This window comes from Oncorhynchus mykiss, chromosome 19 (genome assembly GCF_013265735.2).
Source record: "Oncorhynchus mykiss isolate Arlee chromosome 19, USDA_OmykA_1.1, whole genome shotgun sequence".
Lineage (NCBI taxonomy): Eukaryota > Metazoa > Chordata > Actinopteri > Salmoniformes > Salmonidae > Oncorhynchus > Oncorhynchus mykiss.
The window spans coordinates 36398490-36421710 of NC_048583.1; the positions used below are offsets into that span (position 1 = coordinate 36398490).

General features: G+C 42.7%; 2 protein-coding genes across 3 annotated transcripts; one reads left to right on the forward strand and one right to left on the reverse strand.

Annotated features, from left to right (window-relative positions):
* The first annotated feature begins 107 nt into the window (after positions 1 to 107).
* LOC110497746 lies at positions 108 to 13865 on the forward strand. 2 transcript variants are annotated; one of them, XM_021574076.2, is made up of 8 exons: positions 108 to 421; positions 1570 to 1634; positions 3169 to 3310; positions 11372 to 11438; positions 11705 to 11774; positions 11873 to 11980; positions 12094 to 12183; positions 12775 to 13865. In XM_021574076.2, exons 3-8 carry the CDS (start codon positions 3180 to 3182, stop codon positions 13614 to 13616), a joined length of 1308 nt encoding a protein of 435 aa, XP_021429751.2. In that variant the 5' UTR covers positions 108 to 421; positions 1570 to 1634; positions 3169 to 3179; the 3' UTR covers positions 13617 to 13865. The 2 variants fall into 2 exon arrangements, with proteins under 2 accessions (XP_021429751.2, XP_021429752.2); XM_021574077.2 differs by having other exon boundaries at positions 3172 to 3310.
* A 3371-nt stretch (positions 13866 to 17236) lies between these two features.
* Positions 17237 to 21441, reverse strand: LOC110497747. The gene is made up of 3 exons (XM_021574078.2): positions 20586 to 21441; positions 18133 to 18188; positions 17237 to 17737 (listed from the first exon to the last, which is right to left on the reverse strand). Exons 1-3 carry the CDS (start codon positions 21120 to 21122, stop codon positions 17635 to 17637), a joined length of 696 nt encoding a protein of 231 aa, XP_021429753.2. The 5' UTR covers positions 21123 to 21441; the 3' UTR covers positions 17237 to 17634.
* Between the last annotated feature and the right edge of the window lie 1780 nt (positions 21442 to 23221).

Here is a 23221-nt window from a genome sequence, read left to right on the forward strand (position 1 = left end):
TCATCCTAATGATAGATAAAACCGTGACTGGGAATCTTAGCTATTATTCTGAGAATGTTTCCGTTTTGCTGTGATGTGTGTCACATTAAGCGAGGAAGAGAGAGAAAGAAAGAGGTGGGGAGAGAGAGAATGAGGAAGTAAAGTTCCAAAGTTACTTGCTGCTTAATGCTAACCGAGATCAGTGACAAGATAACAGAGAGAGACAGAGACAGACAGAGAGAGACAGACAGAGAGAGAGACAGAGACAGACAGAGACAGTGACAGAGACAGACAGAGAGAGAGACAGAGACAGCGACAGAGGGAGAGAGGTGGTGGCTGTGGTGTGCGATATTGACATGGTACATTTGGGTGAGAAGGTGTTGCTGTCTGTTGACCGTCTGTGACAAGGTCAGCTGTCCGACCCTGCAAAATTATTTACTTTGTGAGTACTTGTTTATTTCCACCTGTGTGTGTGTGTGCTTGTGGGCCTTTGCCCGAATACTGTATATGCTTGTTTTCATTTTTAAACTCCTCACACTGTCATACACAATATCTACCATCTGCTAAGTGTTTATCTTCTCCTTTCTCTCCTTCAATTTATTAAGTGGTCTTTCTCTTCTCCTTTCTCGCTTTCATCTCAGTGACACACACAGCTGGGGTCACAACACACTATGCATCACTGATCAAGGGTTAACCATCAGTTGGGGGCTGGTGTGCACTGCTAAAATAGCTGCCAGTTTGATATCATTGTATACTAATCCCTTGTCACAGTATTGTACAAGAACAACAAAAATGGCTTGATCCCAATTCCCAGACTACAATACACACAAAAAACAACACAACAAGAGCCTTTCAAAGGAGAAAGACAGTGTGTATTTCAGTATTAAAGCCTGCCACACCTGTACAGTGAAAGTCATTAATGACCATATAACACAACCATAGGAGCACTGTTCAGTACTTGCCCTCTGTCCTGTGTGTTCAAGGCTGTCAATGAATAAACTGCAGAATGTAGAAACTTCCATTTCCACTTTTATTAACAACCCAATTTGCCATAGGCTACAGTCTACGTCTTAGGCGGCAGGAGAAACCTGTTCATTGACACTGTTCTTAGAGTGAGTTTTCAGGTGTGGTCAAAACAACCTGTTCCTTTGAGCAAGCATACAATGTGTGTGTGTGTGTGAATGTGTGTTTGTACATTAGGACTACAGTATTTGCTCATGGGTTACCTGAAAGAAAAAGTTACATTTCAAAATATAATTTGAATTGTTTGAACAACGTGTAGGCCGCATCAAGTACAGAGTGAGCAGTAGAATTAGCACATGCATTTTTATGAGCACAGGTTTGTATCTAAATGCTTTTCAATCAACACCAGCCCATTTTGATTGGCTCAAATCAACGGGTCATTGATTGGCAGTTGCAGTGAGACCTCTCCAAACAGGTGAAAGTGTTTCAGAGAACACAGAATGGAACTGACATGAGGTCATTCTTGGAATGGTAGAATAGAATATAAACACTGTTAATGATATCAGTTATCAGGTGTATTACATGTAAATTAAAAGCCTGTGTATTTTTCCTTCTGCTATTTGACAGATGGCTCTGGGTTATGAATTTGATTGGATTATAACAGTCAAGACATAATCCCTGTGAATCACAAGGTAAGTCCTTTTTTACATGAAATGCTGTTTCCTATTCAATATGTAACAAGCTATCTGTAGAAGCCATATACTGAATGAACATGTCATATCATGATGTCCTTTGGGTGGTGGGCCATTCTTGATACACATGGGAAACTGTTGAGTGTAAAAAACCCAGGATCGTTACGATTCTTGACACACTCAAACCGGTGTGACTGCACCTACTACCATACGCCGCTCAAAAGCACTTAAGTCTGTAGTCGTGCCTATTCACCCTCTGAATGGCAGACATACACAATCCATGTCTCAATGGCCTCAAGGCTTAAAAATCCTTCTTTAACCTGTCACCTCCCCTTCATCTACACTGATTGAAGTGGATTTAAAAAGTGACATCAATAAGGGATCATAGCTTTCCTCTGGATTCACCTGGTCAGTCTGTCTACGTCATGGAAAGAGCAGGTGTTCCTAATGTTTTGTACACAAAGTGTATGTCAGTTTTCTTTTGTTTCACTGTTTCTATTTCAATGTTTTACTTTTCTTAGAATGTTTTGCACACTTGTTGATAATTCGGTATTTAAGTGCAATAAGTGATGAATTAATTAACAGTAATTATGTAAGAGTAGCCTCTCAGAGAAAATTACTTTTCCTGTCATCAGTAAGTGATGTATTTGGTGCGGTCAGGAGTTAATCATATATGACAGAGTTGCATTGTTGTCTCTGCTCTCTGCATTCACAATTACAGCTTTATTTGTTAAATTGCATCCCAGCTATCTTCAGTGTCAGAGTTATCTTATTTGTGCTATAATTCTGTCTGCCTGACTGTCTGTCTGTCTGTCTGTCTGTCTGTCTGTCTGTCTGTCTGTCTGTCTGTCTGTCTGTCTGTCTGTCTGTCTGTCTGTCTGTCTGTCTGTCTGTCTGTCTGTCTGTCTGTCTGTCTGTCTGTCTGTCTGCCTGCCTGCCTGCCTGCCTGTCTGTCTGTCTGTCTGTCTGTCTGTCTGTCTGTCTGTCTGTCTGTCTGCATGTGTGCATTATTCTTATAGGCACATTTTTTTTATAAATATCGGTGATCAACACTGCCAGCAATAGAAATCCCTCACTGTTTTGCATAAGATAGGAGCAACGTTTTTACTAACTTACCATCTACTGTAAGGGCATAACCAGATCCCCTCACCCTCAAGTGGATAAGCAAGCAGCCTTCACTTCCTTAAGTAGACATGGGTGCAGGCAGGGCTGGGATTATACAAAGAGTTCAAACCTATACTGTAATAATATGTGCATACATGAACTCTCTTGAATAATCTTTCAATGAGTAAGTAGATGAATCCTCTCAGTGCACAAATGTGTGCTATGCTTTGTTTTGTCAACTTCTCTTTGATCATGTAACCATAAAAGTACAAATTGACACCATCAATCACAACTATACATAAACTAAACACTCCTTTCAGTAGATGAGCCAACGCTTTTATTTCACCCAAGCACACTCTGAAAGCATGTATGCACCCACAAACTCTCTCTCTTTCTCTCCACCTCTCTCACTCACTGTTTCCCCTTACAGCAGCAGTTGCCATGGCGCCAGTGGGAGAGTTCATGGGGTCATGGGCAGTGTCGAAATCATTCTCTATAGAGGTCGTTGTTTTCTCTCTGCTCTTCCTCCTCCTCTCCATCATCCTCCTCGCCTTCTGCACTATCTGTGGAAGGTCAGTTATAGATTCATTTTTTAACATTCTTATTTTGTTCCATTATAGAAAGTATTTGACGCCTACAGATGTAGGATCTTAATTTGATCACCCTGTAGCAGGATAACTTTACTGCAATGCATGAAATGTGTAGTGTATTTGAGCTTTGAAAAGATTCACTTTGAAATTTCAGACTTGTTTTCCCCTTACGAAATATATATAGACTCCTACAAACATGTAAATAAATTATAATCCACTTAATAATTCCCAATTCCTATAGCAGCAGGATTTTTTTCCTGCTGTAGCAAACTGGCTCAAATTAAGAAGCTACATATGTATGAGAACTGTACAAGAACCTATATGGCATGCTTACAGGAATGAGGTGTAGGTAAATGTATGAATGAATCGTGCATGGAGCTCAGTGCTCCAGGCTACAACTAGTTCATCCCTCCATACAGTACACCACGGCCTCAGGTTAAAATTCCAACTCTTTCTGAGATTCTAGAAGACTTTGTCCCATCAACTGGGGCTAAGGAGAGAGTGGTTTTACATCTAAACCATGACTAGAAAAGTAATGTACCTGTTGTACAGTATATGTAGGAATACTCACAGTGGCCATGGATTACAGGCAACATCCACATAGAGCCTAAAAGCTAGAGCTGCCACTTTCAAAGAGCGTGAGACTAATCCAGACGCTTAGAAGAAATCCCACTATGCCCTCAGACGAACCATCAAACAAGCAAAGCGTCAATACAGGATTAAGATTGAATCCTACTACACCGGCTCTGACGCTCGTCGGATGTGGCAGGGCTTGAAAACTATTACAGACTACAAAGGGAAACCCAGACACGAGCTGCCCAGTGACGCGAGCCTACCAGATGAGCTAATTGCCTTTTTTGCTGGCTTCTAGGCAAGCAACACTGAAGCATGCATGAGAGCACTAGCTGTTCTGGATGACTGTGTGACGCTCTCGGTAGCCAATGTGAACAAAACCTTTAAACAGATCAAAAATCACAAAGCCGCTGGGCCAGACGGATTACCAGGACGTGTACTTAAAGCATGCGTGGACCAATTGTCAAGTGTCTTCACTGCCATTTTCAACCTCTCCCTGACTGAGTCTGTAATACCTACATGTTTCAAGCAGACCCCCATAGTCCCTGTGCCCAAGGAAGCAAAGGTAACCTGCCTAAATTATTACCGCCCCGTGGCACTCACATCGGTAGCCATGAAGTGCTTTGAAAGGCTGATCATGGCTGATCAGGGCTCACATCAACAGCATCCTCCCGGACACCCTAGACCCACTCCAATTCGCATACCGCCCCCAACAGATCCACAGATGATGCAATCTCTATCGCACTCCACACTGCCCTTTCTCACCTGGACAAAAGGAACACCTATGTGAGAATGCTGTTCATTGACTACAGCTCAGTGTTCAACACCATGATGCCAACGAAGCTCATCACTAAGCTAAGGACTCTGGGACTAAATACCTCCCTCTGCAACTGGACTTCCTGACGGGCCGCCCCCAGGTGGTAAGAGTAGGCAACAACATGTCTGCCATCCTTAACACGGGGCCCCTCAGGGGTGTGTACTTAGCCCCTCCTGTATTTCCTGTTCACCCTCGACTGCGTGGCCAAACACGACTCCAACCCCATCATTAAGTTTGCTGACAACACAACAGTGGTAGGCCTGATCACCGACAACGATGAGACGGCCTCTAGGGAGGAGGTCAGAGAACTGGTAGTGTGGTGCCAGGACAACAACCTCTCCCTCAATGTGAGCAAGACTAAGGAGCTGATCGTGGACTACGGGAAAAGACGGGCTGAACAGGCTCCCATTAACATCGACGAGGCTGTAGTGGAGCGGGTCAAGAGTTTCAAGTTCCTTGGTGTCCACATCACCAACAAACTATTATGGTTCAAACACACCAAGACAGTCGTGAAAAGGTCACGACAAAACCTTTTCCCCTCAGGAGACTGAAAAGATTAGGAATGGGTCCCCAGATCCTCAAAAGGTTCTACAGCTGCACCATCGACAGCATCCTGACCGGTTGCATCACCGCCTGGTATGGCAACTGCTCTGCATCTGACCATAAGGCGCTACAGAGGGTAGTGCGAACGGCCCAGTACATCACTGGGGCCAAGCTTCCTGCCATCCAGGAGCTATATGATAGGCGGTGTCAGAGGAAAGCCCATAAAATTGTCAGAGGCCCCAGTCCCCAAAGTTATTGACCGTTGTTTCTGGTACATGGTAAAGGCAAGCGGTAGCGGAGCGCCAAGTCTAGGAGCAAAAGGCTTCTCAACAGCTTCTACCCCCAAGCCATAAGACTGCTGAACAATTCATAAAATCGTCAGCGGACAATTTACATTGACCCCCCTCCCTTGTGTACACTGCTGCTACTCGCTGTTTGTTTGTACCTATGCATTGTTACTCACTTCGCTCCTACCTGCATGTACAGATTACCTTAACTAGTCTGTACCCCCTGCACACTGACTCGGTACCGGTGCCCCATGTATATAGCCTCGTTATTGTTACTCTTATTGTGTTACTTTTTATTATTACTTTTTATTTTAGTCTACTTGGTAAATATTTTCTTCTTCTTGAACTGCACTGTCGGTTAAGGGCTTATAAGTCAGCAATTCACATAAAGTCTACACTTGCTGTATTCGGCGCATGTGACAAATAAAGTTTGATTTTGATTTGAGTGTACTTATGGATCATTATCCATGTATGCTTGATCAATGTCATGATACTCTACACCTGAGACATTGTCTTTGAATGTCGTATTGTCTTTTGTCTTGTAGATAATCATAAACCAAAATATGTCTGTCTATCTCAAACGCACGCATGCACACACACGCGCACGCGCACACACACACACACACACACACACACACACACACACACACACAGACATTCCAGACAGACAGAACGTTCAGGTTTGGTGGCTTCGGGAATTCCTGTGGTATGAGGCATATGACTCTCTCTTCTCCTCTCTCTACATTACGAAACGACACACTTCAAATACCGTACATAATGTACAGGCCGACCCCACCGGTGAATCACTCAGACACTCTTCACTCTCAATCTTTCTTTTCCGAGCAAGAGAGAATATACATACTTTTGTAAGGTTCTGAACAAACAGAGTAAAAACTCAAACGGATGACTAGAAAATGCTTCAAACAAGTTTATTCACCCACTGGGTGCTTCATCTGCAGACACAAGTCACACAAGCATATACAATACTTACGACTAGGAGTCCCCTCGTTGTATGTCCAAGATAAACACACCTTTTCTGTTGTTTGGCAGAAACTCGGTCGGTTCCTCTTACTGGTATTGTCATGGCCCTGCCTAAGTCTAGGACCCTCTTTGGCGTGGAATTGTGTATGAGATAGGACTTTGATCAGATGGTATTTGAGGTGGGCCCCTATGGCCCCCATCTCAGCAGTGTCTTCTCTCTTCAACTGTTGACCTTAAAGGCTTCCTGAGTGGCGCAGCGGCATAAGGTGTCACTACAGCCCTGGGTTCAATCCCAGGCTGTGTCACAGCCTGCTGTGACCGGGAGACCCATGAGGCCGGCGCACAATTGGCCCAGCGTCGTCCGGGTTAGGGGAGGGTTTAGACGGCCTGGATTTCCAAGTCCCATTATGCTCTAGCGACTCCTTGTGGCAGCTAGATGGTGTTTCCTCCTACATATTGGTGTGGCTGGCTTCCGGGTTAAGCGAGCAGTGCGGCTTGGCAGGGTAGTGTTTGGAAGGACGCATAGCTCTTGACCTTCGTCTCTCCCGAGTCCGAGTTCAAGTAAAATAAATCAATGTAGGCTACAGCAGAACACACATATGAGAATATATACAGTTGAAGTTGGAAGTTTGCGCACACCTTAGCCAAATAAATTTAAACTCAGTTTTTCACAATTCCTGACATTTAATCCTAGTAAAAGTTCTCAGTTTTAGGTCAGTTGGGATCACCACTTTATTTTAAGAATGTGATATTTCAGAATAATAGTAGAGAGAATGATTTATTTCAGCTATTATTTCTTTCATCACATTCCCAGTGGGTCAGAAGTTTACATACACTCAATTAGTATTTGGTAGCATTGCCTTTAAATTGTTTAACTTGGGTCAAATGTTTTGGGTAGCCTTCCACAAGCTTCCCACAATAAGTTGGGTGAATTTTGGCCCATTCCTCCTGACAGATCTGGTGTAACTGAGTCAGGTTTGTAGACCTCCTCTGACCACACATTTTCTATAGGATTTAGGTCAGGGCTTTGTGATGACCACTCCAATACCTTGACTTTGTTGTCCTTGAGCCATTTTGCCACAACTTTGGAAGTATGCTTGGGTTCATTATCCGTTTGAAGACCAATTTGCGACTTCCTGACTGATGTCTTGAGATGTTGCTTCAATATATCCACATACTTTTCCTACCTCATGATGCCATCTATTTTGTGAAGTGCACCAGTCCTTCCTGCAGCAAAGCACCCCCACAACATGATGCTGCCACCCCTGTGCTTCATGGTTGGGATGGTGTTCTTCGGCTTGCAAGCCTCCCCCTTTTTCCTCCAAACATAATAATGGTCATTATGGCCAAACAGTTCTATTTTTGATTCATCAGACCAGAGGACAAAAGGTACGATCTTTGTCACCATGTGCAGTTGAAAACCGTAGTCTGTCTTTTCTTCTGGCAGTTTTGGAGCAGTGGCTTCTTCCTTGCTGAGCGGCCTTTCAGGTTATGTCGACATAGGACTTGTTTTACTGTTGATATAGATACTTTTGCTGTTGTTCTGGGATTCAATCCCAGACTATTGGATATTTGAGCGGCGGTAACTCACTAGAACTAGCAGCATTACGACCAGGAATACGACTTCCCTGGAGCAGATACTTTGTTCACTCTCCCCAGAGCAATTGAACTTATTCCAGAGGCCGATCCAAAAACATTGCCTGTGGAGGAGAGGCACTTAAGTGAGCCTGCTGGTTCGATTTAGGAGGCACGCACACCACCCACCGCTTCCAAGTATATTACTCGCTAATGCAAGGATTTCTTTCCAGAGGGACATTGGGGCCTGTAACATACGTTGTTTAGTGGAAACATGGCTCTCTCGGGATACTCTGTCGGAGACGGTAAAGCCGACAGGATTCTCCGTACATTACGCAGACAGGAATAAATATTTCTCTGGGAAGCAGATGGGCGGAGGGGTGTGTTTCATGATTAACGACTCATGGTGTAATTAAAGGAACATACAGGATCTCAAGTAACTTTGTTCACCCATCCTTGAATACCTCACAATCAAATGCCGACCATATTATCTCCCAAGATAATTATCCTCCGTCATTACCACGGACGTTTACATCCCTCCTGAAGCCGATACCTTAACAGCCATCAAAGAGCTTCACTGGACTTTATGAAAACTGGAAACCACATATCCTGAGGCTGCATTTATTGTAGCTGGGAATTTTAACAAAGCAACTTTGAGGACTAGACTGCCGAAGTTCTATCAACATATCGACTGTACTACTTGCCCTGCTAAGACTCTCGACCATAGCTATTCAAACTTCCGGAATTCCTCCCCAGCCCTCCTTTCGGCAAATCTGAACCACGACTCCATCTTGCTCCTCCCTTCCTATAGGCAGGAACTCAAACAGGAAGTACCCGTGCTAAGAACTATTCAACGCTGGTCTGACCAATCGGAATCCACACTTCAGGATTGTTTTGATCACGTGGACTGGGATATGTTCCGGGTAGCTTGCGAAAATAATCTAGACACATACACGGACACAGTGACTGAGTTTATAAGGAAGTGTATAGGAGATGTAGTACCCACTGTGACTATTAAAACCTACCCTAACCAGGGACCAACGTCTTGCTTCCGGCCAGGCTAAACAAATTCTTTGCACGCTTCGAGGATAACACAGAGCAACCGACGCGGCCCGCTACCAAGGACTGTGGGCTCTCCTTCTCTGTGGCCGACGTGAGTAAAACTTTTAAACGTTTTAACCCTCACAACGGCATTCCTAGCCACGTCCTCAGATCATGCGCAGACCAGCTGGCTGGTGTGTTTACGGGCATATTCAATCTTTCCCTATCCCAGTCTGCTGTCCCCACATGCTTCAAGATGGTTACCATTGTTCCTGTATCCAAGAAGGCAACGGTAACTGAACTTAATGACTATCGCCCGTAGCACTCACCTCTGTCATCATGAAGTGCTTTCAGAGACTAGACAAGGATCATATCACCTCTCCCGTACCTGCCACCCTAGACCCACTTTAATTTGCTTACCACCCCAATTGATCCACAGACGATGCAATCGCCATCACTCTGCACACTGCCCTATCCCATCAGGACAAGAGGAATATCTATGTAAAAATGCTGTTTATTGACTAGCTCAGCATTCAACACCATAGTGCCCTCCAAGCTCATCATTAAGCTTGAGGCCCTGGGTCTGAACACCGCCCTGTGCAACTGGGTCCTGGACTTCCTGACGCACCGCCCCCCAGGTGATGAAGGCAGGAAACATTACCTCCACTCTGCTAATCCTCAACACTGGGGCCCCACAGGGGTGCGTACTCAGCCCCCTCCTGTACTCCCTGTTCACCCATGACTGTGTGGCCAAGGACGCCTCCAACTCAGTCATCAAGTTTGCAGACGACACAGCAGTAGTGGGCTTGATTACTAACGATGACAAGACAGTCTACAGGGAGGAGGTGAGGGCTCTGTGGTGCCTGGAAAACAACCTCTCACTCAACGTCAACATAACAAAAGAGATGATCTTGGACTTCAGGAAACAGCAGAGGGTACTCTCTTATCTACATCGACAGGACTGCAGTGGAGAAGGTGGAAAGCTTCAAGTTCCTTGGCGTACACATCACTGACAAACTGAAATGGACCACCCAAGCAGACAGTGTGGTGAAGGTGCAACAGAGCCTCTTCAACCTCAGGAGGCTAAAGAAATTTGGCTTGTCACCTAAAACCCTCACAAACTTTTACAGATGCACAATTGAAAGCATCCTGTCGTGCTGTATCACCATCTGGTACGGCAACTGCACTACCCGCAACCGCAAGGCTCTCCAGATGACAAACTACCTGCCCTCCAGGACACGTACACCACCCGATGTCACAGGAAGTCCAAAAACATAATCAAGGACATCAACCACCCGAGCCACCGCCCCGATATCATCCAGAAGGCGAGGTCAGTACAGGTGCATCAAAGCTGGGACCGAGAGACTGAAAAACAGCTTCTATATCAAGGCCATCAGACTGATAAACAGCCATCACTAACTCATTAGAGGCTGCTGCCTATAGGCATAGACTAGAAATCACTGGCCACTTTAAGGAATGGAACACTAGTCACTTTAATAATATTTACATATCTGGCATTAGTCATCTCATATGTATATACTGTATTCTATACTTCTATGGTATCTTAGTCACTTAATGTTTACATATCTTGCATTGCTCATCTCACATGTATATACTGTATTCTATACTATTCTACTGTATCTTAGTCCATTATGCTCTGACATCGCTCGTCTATATATGTATATAGTCTCAATTCATTAATTTGTCTGTATTGGGTATATAATTGTGTAATTTGTTAGATATTACAGCACTGTCAGAGCAAGAAGAGCAAATATTTCGCTTTACCCACCGTAACATCTGCTAATCACGTGTATGTGACCAATAAACTGTGATTTGTTTTGACATGTACATTTCTTACATGTGTAAAGGAGTCAATAGGTTCTAGTTTGGTAACATGAATAAGTATATTTCATGCCAGAATCCAACACCTTCAAACAGTGATTTGATAGCACCAAAGTGTGAGTGCTAGTATATCATGAACACACCTATAAATACAGGTCTGTTACCAGCAAATAATCACTATATATACAGTTTATAGATACTGTTGCTGATATGCTTTAGCTAATGGTGAACCAGATATTGTTTGTGCACTTAACTCTAAAAGTAAATGCTTTTTCATGCATTGTTGAATATTGGGGAGTGTACCAAATTCTTTGAAATTCTGTAAGCATCAGTAGATATCTGTTGTACTTGTTCGGATTCTCTAGTTTGTGTTGTGTTCCACAGGCAATCCTTTGAGCTTCAGGACGGTGGTGGGGAGGTGGGGAGAACCCAGTCACAGCTGATGAGAGTGGTGAGAGACAAGACAAGCAACAACAATGACGGCAGCTATGTCCTGACCGGGGTTACACAGAAGTCACTAAGAGAGGAGGTAGTGAGATACGGAGCAAGGGAGGAAGCAAGGAAGGTGTAGAATGGATCAAAGGGTTGAAGAGAGAAGGGAGGGAGGGATGCGGTGGATGGAATCCTTTTGAGAGTACTTTGTCTTGAGACCAATGACAGCGAAATGATGAACCCAGTACACTGTGATGTCATTACCTGAGTGTTTTTGATTGACAGGTAAAGTTGGAGGACGCCATGGCCGCCAGGGAGAACCCCATGATCAATGACATCAGAAAAAACGAGAGAGGTGGGAAACCAAACTGTTACACCTCTGTGCCTTCCTCTAGATCTGCTAGAAGGGTTGTCTTACAGTGTGTGTTCTGTTTTCATCTCCTCCCTGGTTAGATTTCAGTCACATACCTGAAGACCGTGTCCCAGAGCAGCTTCCTGCTGAGCAGGATGGCATCAGGTTCAAACCCGGGAGGAGCCGCAGGGTGGCGCCAGATCAGCAAGGTACTGCCTTCATCACTCTCTCTGTATCTCCCCACGCATTTCTCCCATGTGTCTTTCACACACGTTTGGTGAGTAGTGGGTGAGTATTACAGGTGTGTTTTGATGTCCTGCAGGTGATTCTCTAGGTGCCTTGCAGATGGCCAACGGAACCCCTGTGGCCATGATGACAACATCTCCTTCCCTTCCCACCACCGTCGACATCGGTAGGCTACCTCAAATCACCCATGTGCACTTCTCAAACTATCAACCAATCAATCAAATCAAATATATTTATAAAGACCTTTTTACATCAGCAGATGTCACAAAGTGCTATGCAGGAATCCATCCTAAACCCCCAAACAGCAAGCAATGCAGGCGTTGAAGCATGGTGGCTAGCAAAAAAGGCAGGAACCTGGGAAGACACCCAGAGAGGAACTAGGCTCTGAGGGGTGGCCAGTCCTCTTCTGGCTGTGCCGGGTGGAGATTATAACAGTACATGGCCAAGATGTTCAAACGTTCATAGATGACCAGCAGGGTCGAATAATAATAATCACAGGGCTTGTAGAGTGTGCAACAGGTCAGCACCTTAGGAGTAAATGTCAGTTGGCTTTTCATAGTTGATCATTCAGAGTTAGAGACAGCAGGTGCGGTAGCGAGAGAGTCGAAAACAGCAGGTCCGGACAAGATAACACATCCGGTGAACAGGTCAGGGTTCCATAGCCACAGGCAGAAACTAATGGGGCTCAATCTCTCTTTGGCTAAGCTTCAGGTTAAGTGACTCTCCTATATTATTTTCTTATTTTCTCTCCTTGTAGGTGACCTGAGGGACGTCCTGAACTTCACACCCGAGCTCCACTCTATACCAGCCCCGATATCCGTACCCCCACCTGTCTATTCAGGGGACACCATGGACACACCCATCATGAATGTTCTTCACACCCTGGTGCAGGATGCCCCCATCGTGGATCCCCTCATCATAGACACCCTTGCAGCTGTGGATGCCCCCATTGTGAACAGCCTTGAACCTGTCGACATCCACATTGTGAATGACACTGACCCCCTCAATATCCCCATTGTGAACGACCTTGACCTCCTGGAGGCCCCTGCAGAATTCAGCTCTAACTTTATCGCTCAGCTTGAAGAAGATGGTCAGATGGAGGGTGAGGACCAGGGGCCTTCCCTGGGGGTCCGACCCGAGCACACCTATGAGATCTTTGGGGAGCTCACACCTGATGATCCCTCTGTGGAAGTGGACCTGACAACCCCAGGCTATCAAACCATAGCTGAACTGGTCCACAAATCAACCACACAGCCTGACGATGACACAACCATGGTCACAATGCCATTGGACCTGGCAAGCCCAGACTATGAGATCATAGCTGAACTGGTCCAGCAATTGAGCGCAACCACACTGCCTGACAATGAGCCAATAAAAACTACAGGCACAGTCCCGGGGGAGGGGCTTGACCTGACAAGCCCTCTCTCATTTGTGGAGGAGGTAGAGGATGGTTTGAGTGACAGGGGCTGGAATCCAATGTATGCCAGGGTGAGCAGGAAGCTTAGTAAGTGCCCCACCCCACCCCCTGTGCCTCCGCCAGAGGAAGAGGAGGAATATTTACCTCCAATACCAGAAAGAAGAGGAGAGATGGAGGAATGATCATTGTAGAATATCCCTTCAGACTTTTAAAAAGCACCGCAAATGTGTTTTATGTACTCAATGCTATTTCAATGTATATGCAGTGCATTCGGAAAGTATTCAGACCCCTTGACTTTTTGACTTTTTCAACATTTAATACATTACAGCTTTATTCTAAAATTGATTAAATTGTTTTTTCCCCCCTCCTCAATCTACACACATTACCCCATAATGAAAAAGCAAAATCAGGTTTGTAGAAATGTTTGTAAATGTATTAAAAATAAAAAAGGGAGATATTACAGTTACATAAGTATTCAGACCCTTCACTCAGTACATTGTTGAAGCACCTTTGGCATGGATTACAGCCTTGAGTCTTCTTGGGTATGAAGCTACATGCTTGGCACACCTGTATTTGGGAAGTTCCTCCGATTCTTTTCTGCAGATCCTCTCAAGCTCTGTCAGGTTAGATTGGGAGCATCGCTGCACAGCTATTTTCAGGTCTCTCCAGAGGTTCAAGTCCGGGCTCTGGCTGGGCCACTCGAGGACATTCAGAGACTTGTCCCGGAGCCACTGTCTTGGCTGTGTGCTTAGGGTCGCTGTCCTGTTGGAAGGTGAACCTTCGCCCCAGTCTGAGGACCTGAGCATTCTGGAGCAGTTAAAAAAAAAATCAAGGATCACACTTTTCTCCGTTCATCTTTCCCTCGATCCTGACTAGTCTCCCAGTCCCTGCATCTGAAAAACATCCACAAGGGAAGATGTTGCCAGCACCATGCTTCACCATAGTGATGGTGCCGGGTTTCCTCCAGATGTGATGCTTGGCATTCAGGCCAAAGAGTTCGATCTTGGTTTCATCAGACCAGAGAATCTTGTTTCTCATAGTCAGAGTCCTTTAGGTGCTTTTTGGCAAACTCCAAGTGGGCTGTCATGTGCCTTTTACTCAGGAGTGGCTTCCGTCTGGCCACTCTACCTTAATGGCCTCATTGGTGATGTGCTGCAGAGATTGTTGTCCTTCTGGAAGGTTCTCCCTTCTTCACAGAGGAACTGTGGAACTCTGTCAGTGACCATCGGGTTCTTGGTCACCTCCCTGACCAAGGCCCTTCTCCCCGATTGTTCAGTTTGGCTGGGCGGCCAGCTCTAGGGAGAGTCTTGGTGGTTCCAAACTTCTTCCATTTAAGAATGATGGACGCCACTGTGTTCTTGGGGACATTCAATGCTGCAGCAATGTTTTGGTACCCTTCTCCAGATCTGCCTCGACACAATCCTGTCTTGGAGCTCTATGGACAATTCCTTTGACCTCATGGCTTGGTTTCTTTTCCTGACATGCACTGTCAACTGTGGGACCTTATATAGACAGGTGTGTGCCTTTCCAAATGATGTCCAGTCAATTGAATTTACCACAGGTGGACTACAATTAATTTGCAGAAACAAGGATGATCAATGGAAACAGGATGCACCTGAGCTCAATTTTGAGTCTCATGTTAAATGGTCTATATATTTATGTAAATAAGGTATTTTTTGTGTGTTTTTTTACATTTGCAAAAATGTCTAAAAACCTCTTTCGCTTTGTCTTTATGTGGTATTGTGTGTTAAATAAATGTTGTAATAAGGCTAACGTAACAAATGTGGAAATAGTCAAGGGGTACTTTCCAAATGCACTGTATACTCAACTATCTGTGCCTTATTTCTAGACTTATAATATATCTGATGATGAGGGTAAGGGTTGTAACCAGTCCAAATAGAAAGTAACACTTCCCTATCTAATATACTCTTATATGAGACAGGTATCTCAGTATCCTATCCTCCTACCAAGTAATTTCATTGGTTTTGCAAACGCTGTTCCAACTCAATGCCATGCTATGCATTCCATAACGAACCCCGAGACAGAATAGAACTGGGTCCCTTAACATGTGCCAGAGTAGGCTGTTCCCCTGCTCAGATGTTGCATGCATCAACCAATGGTTGAGTGCCACGTCAACGACTGTGTCATCAACTAACAGATTGTTATAACATACGATGTGGTTAGCTAATACGTTAAATACCTATCCAGGCATTCTAAGATTTGGCAGGCATCAGCAACACCTAGGCAGAGGAATGCACCCTTTATGTTTGTATGTACTAACACATTACAGCGTGACATGGCAATTACACACTTATAAATCTAGGAGTTTTTGTTTCTTTGAGATTCATTCAACTGGGTCAACTAAGACTCTCTCTCTAGAATTACAAACGTAATACCATAATGACTATACTGGTGCATTCTTAATAAATCATGCATGTATATTAATAAATTAAATTAAATTGACATCAAAACAATATAATAGCCATAGCTAGTTTATTTATTTATTCAAATCTTTCCATGTGAGGTATAATAAATCATTTAAATGTTTTGTTTAACTAGGCAAGTCAGTTAAGAACAAATTCTTATTTACAATGACGGCCTACCCCAGCCAAACCCTAACGATGCTGGGCCAATTGTGCACCGCCCTATGGGACTCCCAATCACAGCTGGTTGTGATACAGACTGGAATCAAACCAGGGACTGTAGTGATGCTTCTAGCACTGAGATGCAGTGCCTTAGACAGCTGCACCACTCGGAAGTTCATCCTACTTGGGATTTATGGACTATGTAAATCTGTGTTGTAAAATGTTCATTTTCATGATTAGAACATATAAGCAGATTGAAATACAAGAGGTCAGATGTAATAAACAGTATTTAGTACATCCTGTTGGCCATCATTTACTACGAAATATTACATTGCCAACTTCAACCATTGAGGGAGTGAATGTCACATTCTGAAATGAAGCCACTATTGAAATATCACATTGTGGTTGGGACATAGCGAAATTCAACACATATATCACTGTTCCAATTCAATATATTGTGTGTAAATGGATATGTGTGCAGATGCAATTGCTGTATCTCACCACAGTGGGGTAGTAGAACTGAAGATCTGTGACTGGATTTCTCTCTTTCAGTGGAAAGTGAGTTGCCAAAAAAGGGGCCACATCGAGCTCCTCTAAAATCCTGCTGCCGATGCATCACGTGAGGCAGGTGGGGCGGAGCGCCACCAATATCCAAGAGATTTGCATGCAAATCTGTTATTTCCTGTCACAACAATATATCATATCCGAACTAACTGTGCAATAGATGGAGCGAATAAATAGCGTTCTAAACGTTGCATATTGTTAACCGGGTTATTTTGTAACAGGCAGGCAGACATGCAAAGTGTTGTTATATTGCAGAGCGATGACTAGCTAGTTTACTCCATAACAGTATACTCGACTACAGCGGCCTTCTGTGCAAAGAGCTAAAGATATGGGAAGTAGCCATACACTGATCGTAACCCAAAAGTTATAAAGTTTGTGTATGTGGCTCAAAACTCATTTCTGGGATTGGTTATAAGTGCATTCAATGTGTTGCCAGTGTAGTGTACTGGTTTTGATGCATATGAGCTTTGTTGATTGAGTTTGGCCAGTCAATATTTGAATTTTAAATTCACCACTGCTGCTGTATATTCCTTCTGAGGAAGGGTGGAAAGACTGCAGGAACTGTGGTCAGGAAATGAAACATAAATACACAAACCTAGCACAAATATGACTTTCCTTCTACTAGTATAGCATGCCCATAAGCCTTGCGGAAATGAGTGCAACGTCCTTCAGCTCTTTTACTCTAACGTTATGCAACAGTAAGAATACAAAACCACAAGTACATTGCTCAATGACAAATATTTATAAGACCGTGGAAAGAATTGTTCCTTCAGCATTTTTGTGGTCCGATTTGATGTTGAATTCCACATGGAAATGGATGGTTCTGTCTATTAGCCATTGAGATACATAACCATGGAGAAAAGGAAAGGAAATATATTTCACAGCGATTTAGATGGTACAATGATTCCTTACACTAAACTTGCTTGTTTTGACACATAAACTGAAATTAGGCGAACTATTAGAATTAGTACATCTTTAAAATGAGCAATGTGCTTCTCCAAAAGTGAATGCAGGAAATGTGAGCAGGTTGCCACCAGTCTCTCCTGTGGGGTCAACTAAACTCTCTCTCTATGGTCTCCATCAGGTCCACTTCAGATCCATCATACAGGATGACGGGCGTGGAAAGAGAGGGGCCATGGCTATCATCAGGGACTCTGGGAAGGAACAGAGAGATATGTCAGAAATTGTTATAACAAGAAATTGACTCGCAGAGACAGTTTCACAAATGGGCCTAGATTAAAGCAATAGTTTTATAGATGAAACTTTGGACCAAATTGTGATGCGTAATGGATACAGACAGTGTGTAATGTGCACCATAGAGGCAATATAGCCTAGGCCTATTCCACAATAATTTCAAAGTGTAATTCAATATTTAATCATCTTTTTTATAGCATATTCTCATGTTGAAAAGTATCTACATAAATTAGCCACAATAAAGCAGTTGTTTGCAAGTGGTTTGCTGACATGTAACTAATCTGATCTGCCCAAAGGCTTGGTATTTTGTTATGCTCAAGGTGAATTTGATCTTGCCCGATCAGCAGTTACTTACGAGTCTGATTCTGAGCGAGGCACTGATTCCACCCAAGTTCCCTTTGTCAAGAAGTCCTGTTGAGAGTTTTGACAAGAGAGTTGTCAGAGAACACCATACAGTCCCTTCAGAAAGTATTCACACCCCTTGACTTTTTCCACATTGTTGTGTTACAGACTCAAATTAAAATGGACAACATTCAGATTTTGTTTAAATGATCTACAAACAATACCCCACAATGTCGAAGTGGAATTATGTTTTAGACAAGTTTACAAATTAATAAAAAATGAATAGCTGAAATGTCTTGAGTCTATAAGTATTCAACCCTTTTGTTACGGCAAGGCTAGATGAGTTCAGGAGTAAAAATGTGCTTAAAGGTGCAACATGCAGAAATTTTTCTGCCATATCCTGGTTGCTAAAATTCTAATAGTTAGCCTAATTTCAGTCTATGTGACAAAACAAGCAATGTGTAGTGTAGAGCATCATTGTGCCATCTAAACTGCTGTGAAATATATTTTCAATAATCAAAAATATTGTATTTTCAGCTAGTGTACAAAACTGCAAGTAAAAGATGCAAAAACTAAACGTAAGAATGGGAAGAATAGAAATAGCATACACAGAACAGATCTACCGTTTCATAAACTTATTTTCAATGAGAATGACAGATCCATAACACACTTTCTATGTGAATTTGGTCGGGTCGCCCAAAAAGTTACAGATTTCAGATTTAACAAGTCACATAATAAGTTGTATTGACTCACTCTGTGTGCAATAATAGTGTTTAACATGATTTTTAAATGACTACCTCATCTCTGTACCACACACATACAATTATATGTAATGTCCCTAAGTCGACTGGTGAATTTCAAGCACAGATTCAACCACAAAGACCAAGGAGGCTTTCTTTCCTATGGTTCGCAAAGGGCACCTTTTTAGTAGATGGGTAAAAAAAAAGCAGACTTTGAATATCCCTTTCAGCATGATGCAGTTATTAATGTTACACTTTGGATGGTGTATCCATACACCCAGTCACCGCAAAGATACAGGCACCTTTCCTAAACAGAAAGGAAACCGCTCAGGGATTTCACCATGAGGCCAATGTCAGAGTTTAATGGCTGTGATAGGAGATAACTGAGGATGGATCAACAACATTGTAGTTCATCCACAATACTAACATAAATTACAGAATGAAAAGAAGGAAGCCTGTACATAATACAATTACAATACAAATACAAACATTGCATCCTGTTTGCAATAAGGCACTAAAGTCATACTGCAAAAAAAAATGGCAAAGAAATATACTTTTTGTCCTGAATACAAAGTGTTATATTTGGGGCAAATCCAATCCAACACATCACTGAGTACCACTCTTCATATTTTCAAGCATTGTGGTGCCTGCATCATGTTATGAGTATGCTTGTCATCGGCAAGAACTACGGAGTTTCTAGGATAAAAAGAAACAGAATAGAGCTAAGCACAGGCAAAGTCAGAGGAAGACCTGGTTCAGTCTGCTTTCCAACAGACACTGGGAGATAAATTCACTGTTCAGCAAGAGAATAACCTAAAACACAAGGCCAAATATACACTGGAGTTGTTTACCAAGACGTCATTGAATGTTCCTGAATGGCCTAGTTACAGTTTTGACTTAATTAAATCGTCTTGGAAATTTATGGCAATACTTGAATTGAATATATCTATATTTTTTGTTTATTTCACCTTTATTTAACCAGGTAGGCCAGTTGAGAACAAGTTCTCATTTACAACTGCGACCTGGCCAATACAAAGCAAAGCAGTGCAACAAAAACAACAACACAGAGTTACACATGGGATAAACAAACGTACATTCAATAACACAATAGAACATCTGTATACAGTGTGTGCAAATGAAGTAAGGAGGTAAGGCAATAAATAGGCCATAGTGGCGAAGTAATTAGAAAAAATGTCTGTCTAGCAATGATCAACAACCAACTTGACAGAGCTTGACAAATATTTTTTAGAAAGATTTGTCAATGTTGTTCAATCTAGGTGTGCAAAGTTCTTTGAGATTTTACCAGGACTCACAGCTGTAATTGCTGCCAGACATGATTGTAACATGTATTGACTCAGGGGGTTGAACATTTATCTAATCAAAATATATTCGATTATATTTTCTATTAATAAAAAAATATATTTAAAAAATTCTTCCACTTTGACATTGCAGTGAATTTTCTGTAGATCATTCACACAAAAAATGACAATTCAATCCATTTTAATCCCACTTAGTAACACAACAACATTTCTCAAGGGGTGTGAATTCTTTCTGAAAGCACTGTATATGGTTTGCAGAAAACTTTACAATACAAAAATGTAATCAGTTACCAATGCCATTGGTTAAGTAATTTTAACATTTTATATAACAGGAAATAATAAATCAAATGCTGTCATTATGCTCGTGGATCACCACCGTTCAGAATGAGCTAAAATAATATTCTTACATTTTCCTGAGTGGCGCTTGGGAACTGAATCTGTGTATCTTTGGAAATGTGGTGAAAGACATGCTTGTCCTTGTTGCTGACTCCTACAGAACCGTTATATGGACAATGTGCCCCCGTCCCTTCCGACAACTCAGAACTCTGCAAGTGAGGGGTTGAATTGAAATCGCTTTCATTGTGGACCCGTTTGGAATTACAGAATCCATACGCGTCTGACCCGATTAAAAGCGTCTTTTCAAACGTTTTCCTTTTGGAACGCAATTCCCGATTGTCATATTCCTCTAGAACCCGGTCCAGTTCCACATCAATGTCATCATCCTCTGCTGAAAATTCCGAGTCGTGTCCTTCACTGTGGCAGTCTAGTTGTTGCGTTATGTTTCGTGACTGATTGAAGTTCGTCAATTTGGGTATATTCAATGGTTTGAACAAGTGACTTTCCTCTTTCGAAACATGGACTGTGTTGTCCTCTCCTTTGAATGCGTTTATCTCGTTGACACTCCCAGGTGCAACTTTCTTTCCACGACTACTACCGCTTCCCATGTTGTTGTTGTCCCTTGGCACCAGGCTATAAAAATGTACGAGGCACAGCAAAGGCACGCTCCCATTGCCAGTTCCCTTGGCCCCCCACCAAGTAATCCAGGAACTCAGAAGTTAGGTCAAAAATTAACTTGCCTCCACTCAATAGATCACCAAAAAATGTGGTTCACTTACGCACTGGGGGGAAAGCGGTCCTTCTGTCTGTGGCGCAATGGAATCATACAAACACAAAGAAAAGGTGTGGAATAATTTGATCCAATCTAGACGTTCACCCGTAGCTTGCAAAACGCAGTCAAGCCATCCATGCTTCAGCCTCCTCCTGAATTTGTACGTGCGAGTACACAACACTTTACGGTATCACGTCTTTTCTAACTGATTCGGATGCGCTCTCATGCGCAGTCAGATAGAGAGATTCAGTAGGTACTGTACAAATCATTCCAAGCAAACAGTTTGAAACACATTCATTCAATATTCGTTTCATTCATTTTCGGCCTTAACAAAAATAACTTTGATATTATGGGTAGAGTGAGGCTGCAGAAGCCTACCAGGGTGCTGTTTACCAAATGTTAAATTGTGAAAGAAAAAATGTCTTTACAGTCATGACACACAAATACAGTAGACACACACACTCACGCACTCACAACATTTTAGGCTTTGATTGACCCCTATGTCCAAAAAAATCACAGTAAAAATGTCTGGTATACTTTCTTTGAGATGTGTGCGACTAGTAGATCATTAATCCAGTGTGATGACCATTGAATCGCATAAGAGGCCTAGTATTAAGCAACTAAGTGAAATGATTTGAATCCCGTTTCATACATTTTTTTTAGTGAGCGCAATGCACAGTTTCTCTAGAGATAAATCAGCTCAAGCTGGAACTGTGCAAGGTAGTAGAGAGTTGTAGTTTCCAACAGGCCAATATTCAACATAGTTTAGCGCCCAGAGCCTGGTAATTAATTAAGTTACAATGACCATAATCCGCTGCGTGCCTACTTGTCTGGTCTGTGTGGTGCAGACAATAGAAATGATAGAGGCCTCTGGTGGCCAAAAGGCCATATAAGCATTGGTAGCCCCATTAAGGGCTTCCTCCATGCTTCTGCCATTTTAAAGTAGTCAACTGGGTGCGGATTCCTATGGGTTGTAGCCTCAATGGCGCTGCCCATGCTGTCACAGATGCAATAATGGCACAGATATTAAGATGAGTCCTCTATATATCTCTAATGGTGCAATCATAGCTGGAGAGAAGAGACAGAAGAAAGCCAATCTAGAGGGATAGAGATCAGCTGCTTTGTGAGGTATCTCTACCTGAAAATAAGTTATTGATAGTTGGTATTCGGCAGTCATAAAAGTATGCCTTATTTACTTTGAAGAACTACTAAAATAGTGATTTTGTCAGACAGCATAGGCAGCAGCTCTATAGAGATGAGATCATGACTTGGAATGAAATAATAAAGTCATCAAATAGGCCTAAAACAAATGTAAGATATATACACAGCAACTGACATATTTTACTAAAGTAAAGTAATGTGAATAAATTATGGTTAATAAGTGATAAGCAGTAATGGGCAGTTACTACCATCATGGGACTTGTATTCATTGTTTTATTCTGTGTTGTTACAGCATTCAACCCACATTTGGACATTATATTATTATCGAACAAAACAAACATTTATTGTAGAACTGGGATTCCTGGGAGTGCATTCTGATGAAGATCATCAAAGGTAAGTGAATATTTATAACGCTATTTCTGACTTTTACTGACTCCACAACATGGCGGGTATCTGTATGGCTTGTTTTTGTGGCTTAGCGCTGTACTCAGATTCTTGCATGGTGTGCTTTTTCCGTAAAGCTTTTTTGAAATCTGACACAGCGGTTGCATTAAGGAGAAGTATATATGCATTTTCAGGTAGAGATACTTCACGAAGCAGCTGATCTCTATCCCTCTCGATCATCTGTTCTACTGTCTCTTCACGCCGTATCCGTGTCTGCACCATAGAGATAGAATTAGGACTCTTTATATCTGTGCCATTATAGTGTCTGTATAATCATGTGCAGGGCCATTGAGACTACAACCCATAGGAATCCCCACCCATAGCATGGTG

Bases quoted from the DNA above. Each gene is read 5' to 3' on its own strand.
- LOC110497746 (XM_021574076.2), top strand. From the start codon at position 3,180: ATGGCGCCAGTGGGAGAGTTCATGGGGTCATGGGCAGTGTCGAAATCA. The intron at 11,439-11,704 runs GTGAGAGACAAG...TTTGATTGACAG, and splicing joins AGTCACAGCTGATGAGAGTG to GTAAAGTTGGAGGACGCCAT. The intron at 11,981-12,093 runs GTACTGCCTTCA...GATGTCCTGCAG, and splicing joins GGTGGCGCCAGATCAGCAAG to GTGATTCTCTAGGTGCCTTG.
- LOC110497747 (XM_021574078.2), bottom strand. From the start codon at position 21,122: ATGGGAAGCGGTAGTAGTCGTGGAAAGAAAGTTGCACCTGGGAGTGTC. The intron at 18,189-20,585 runs GTAAGAATATTA...AACTCTCAACAG, and splicing joins CAAGCGCCACTCAGGAAAAT to GACTTCTTGACAAAGGGAAC. The intron at 17,738-18,132 runs GTAAGTAACTGC...GTTCCTTCCCAG, and splicing joins CCTCGCTCAGAATCAGACTC to AGTCCCTGATGATAGCCATG.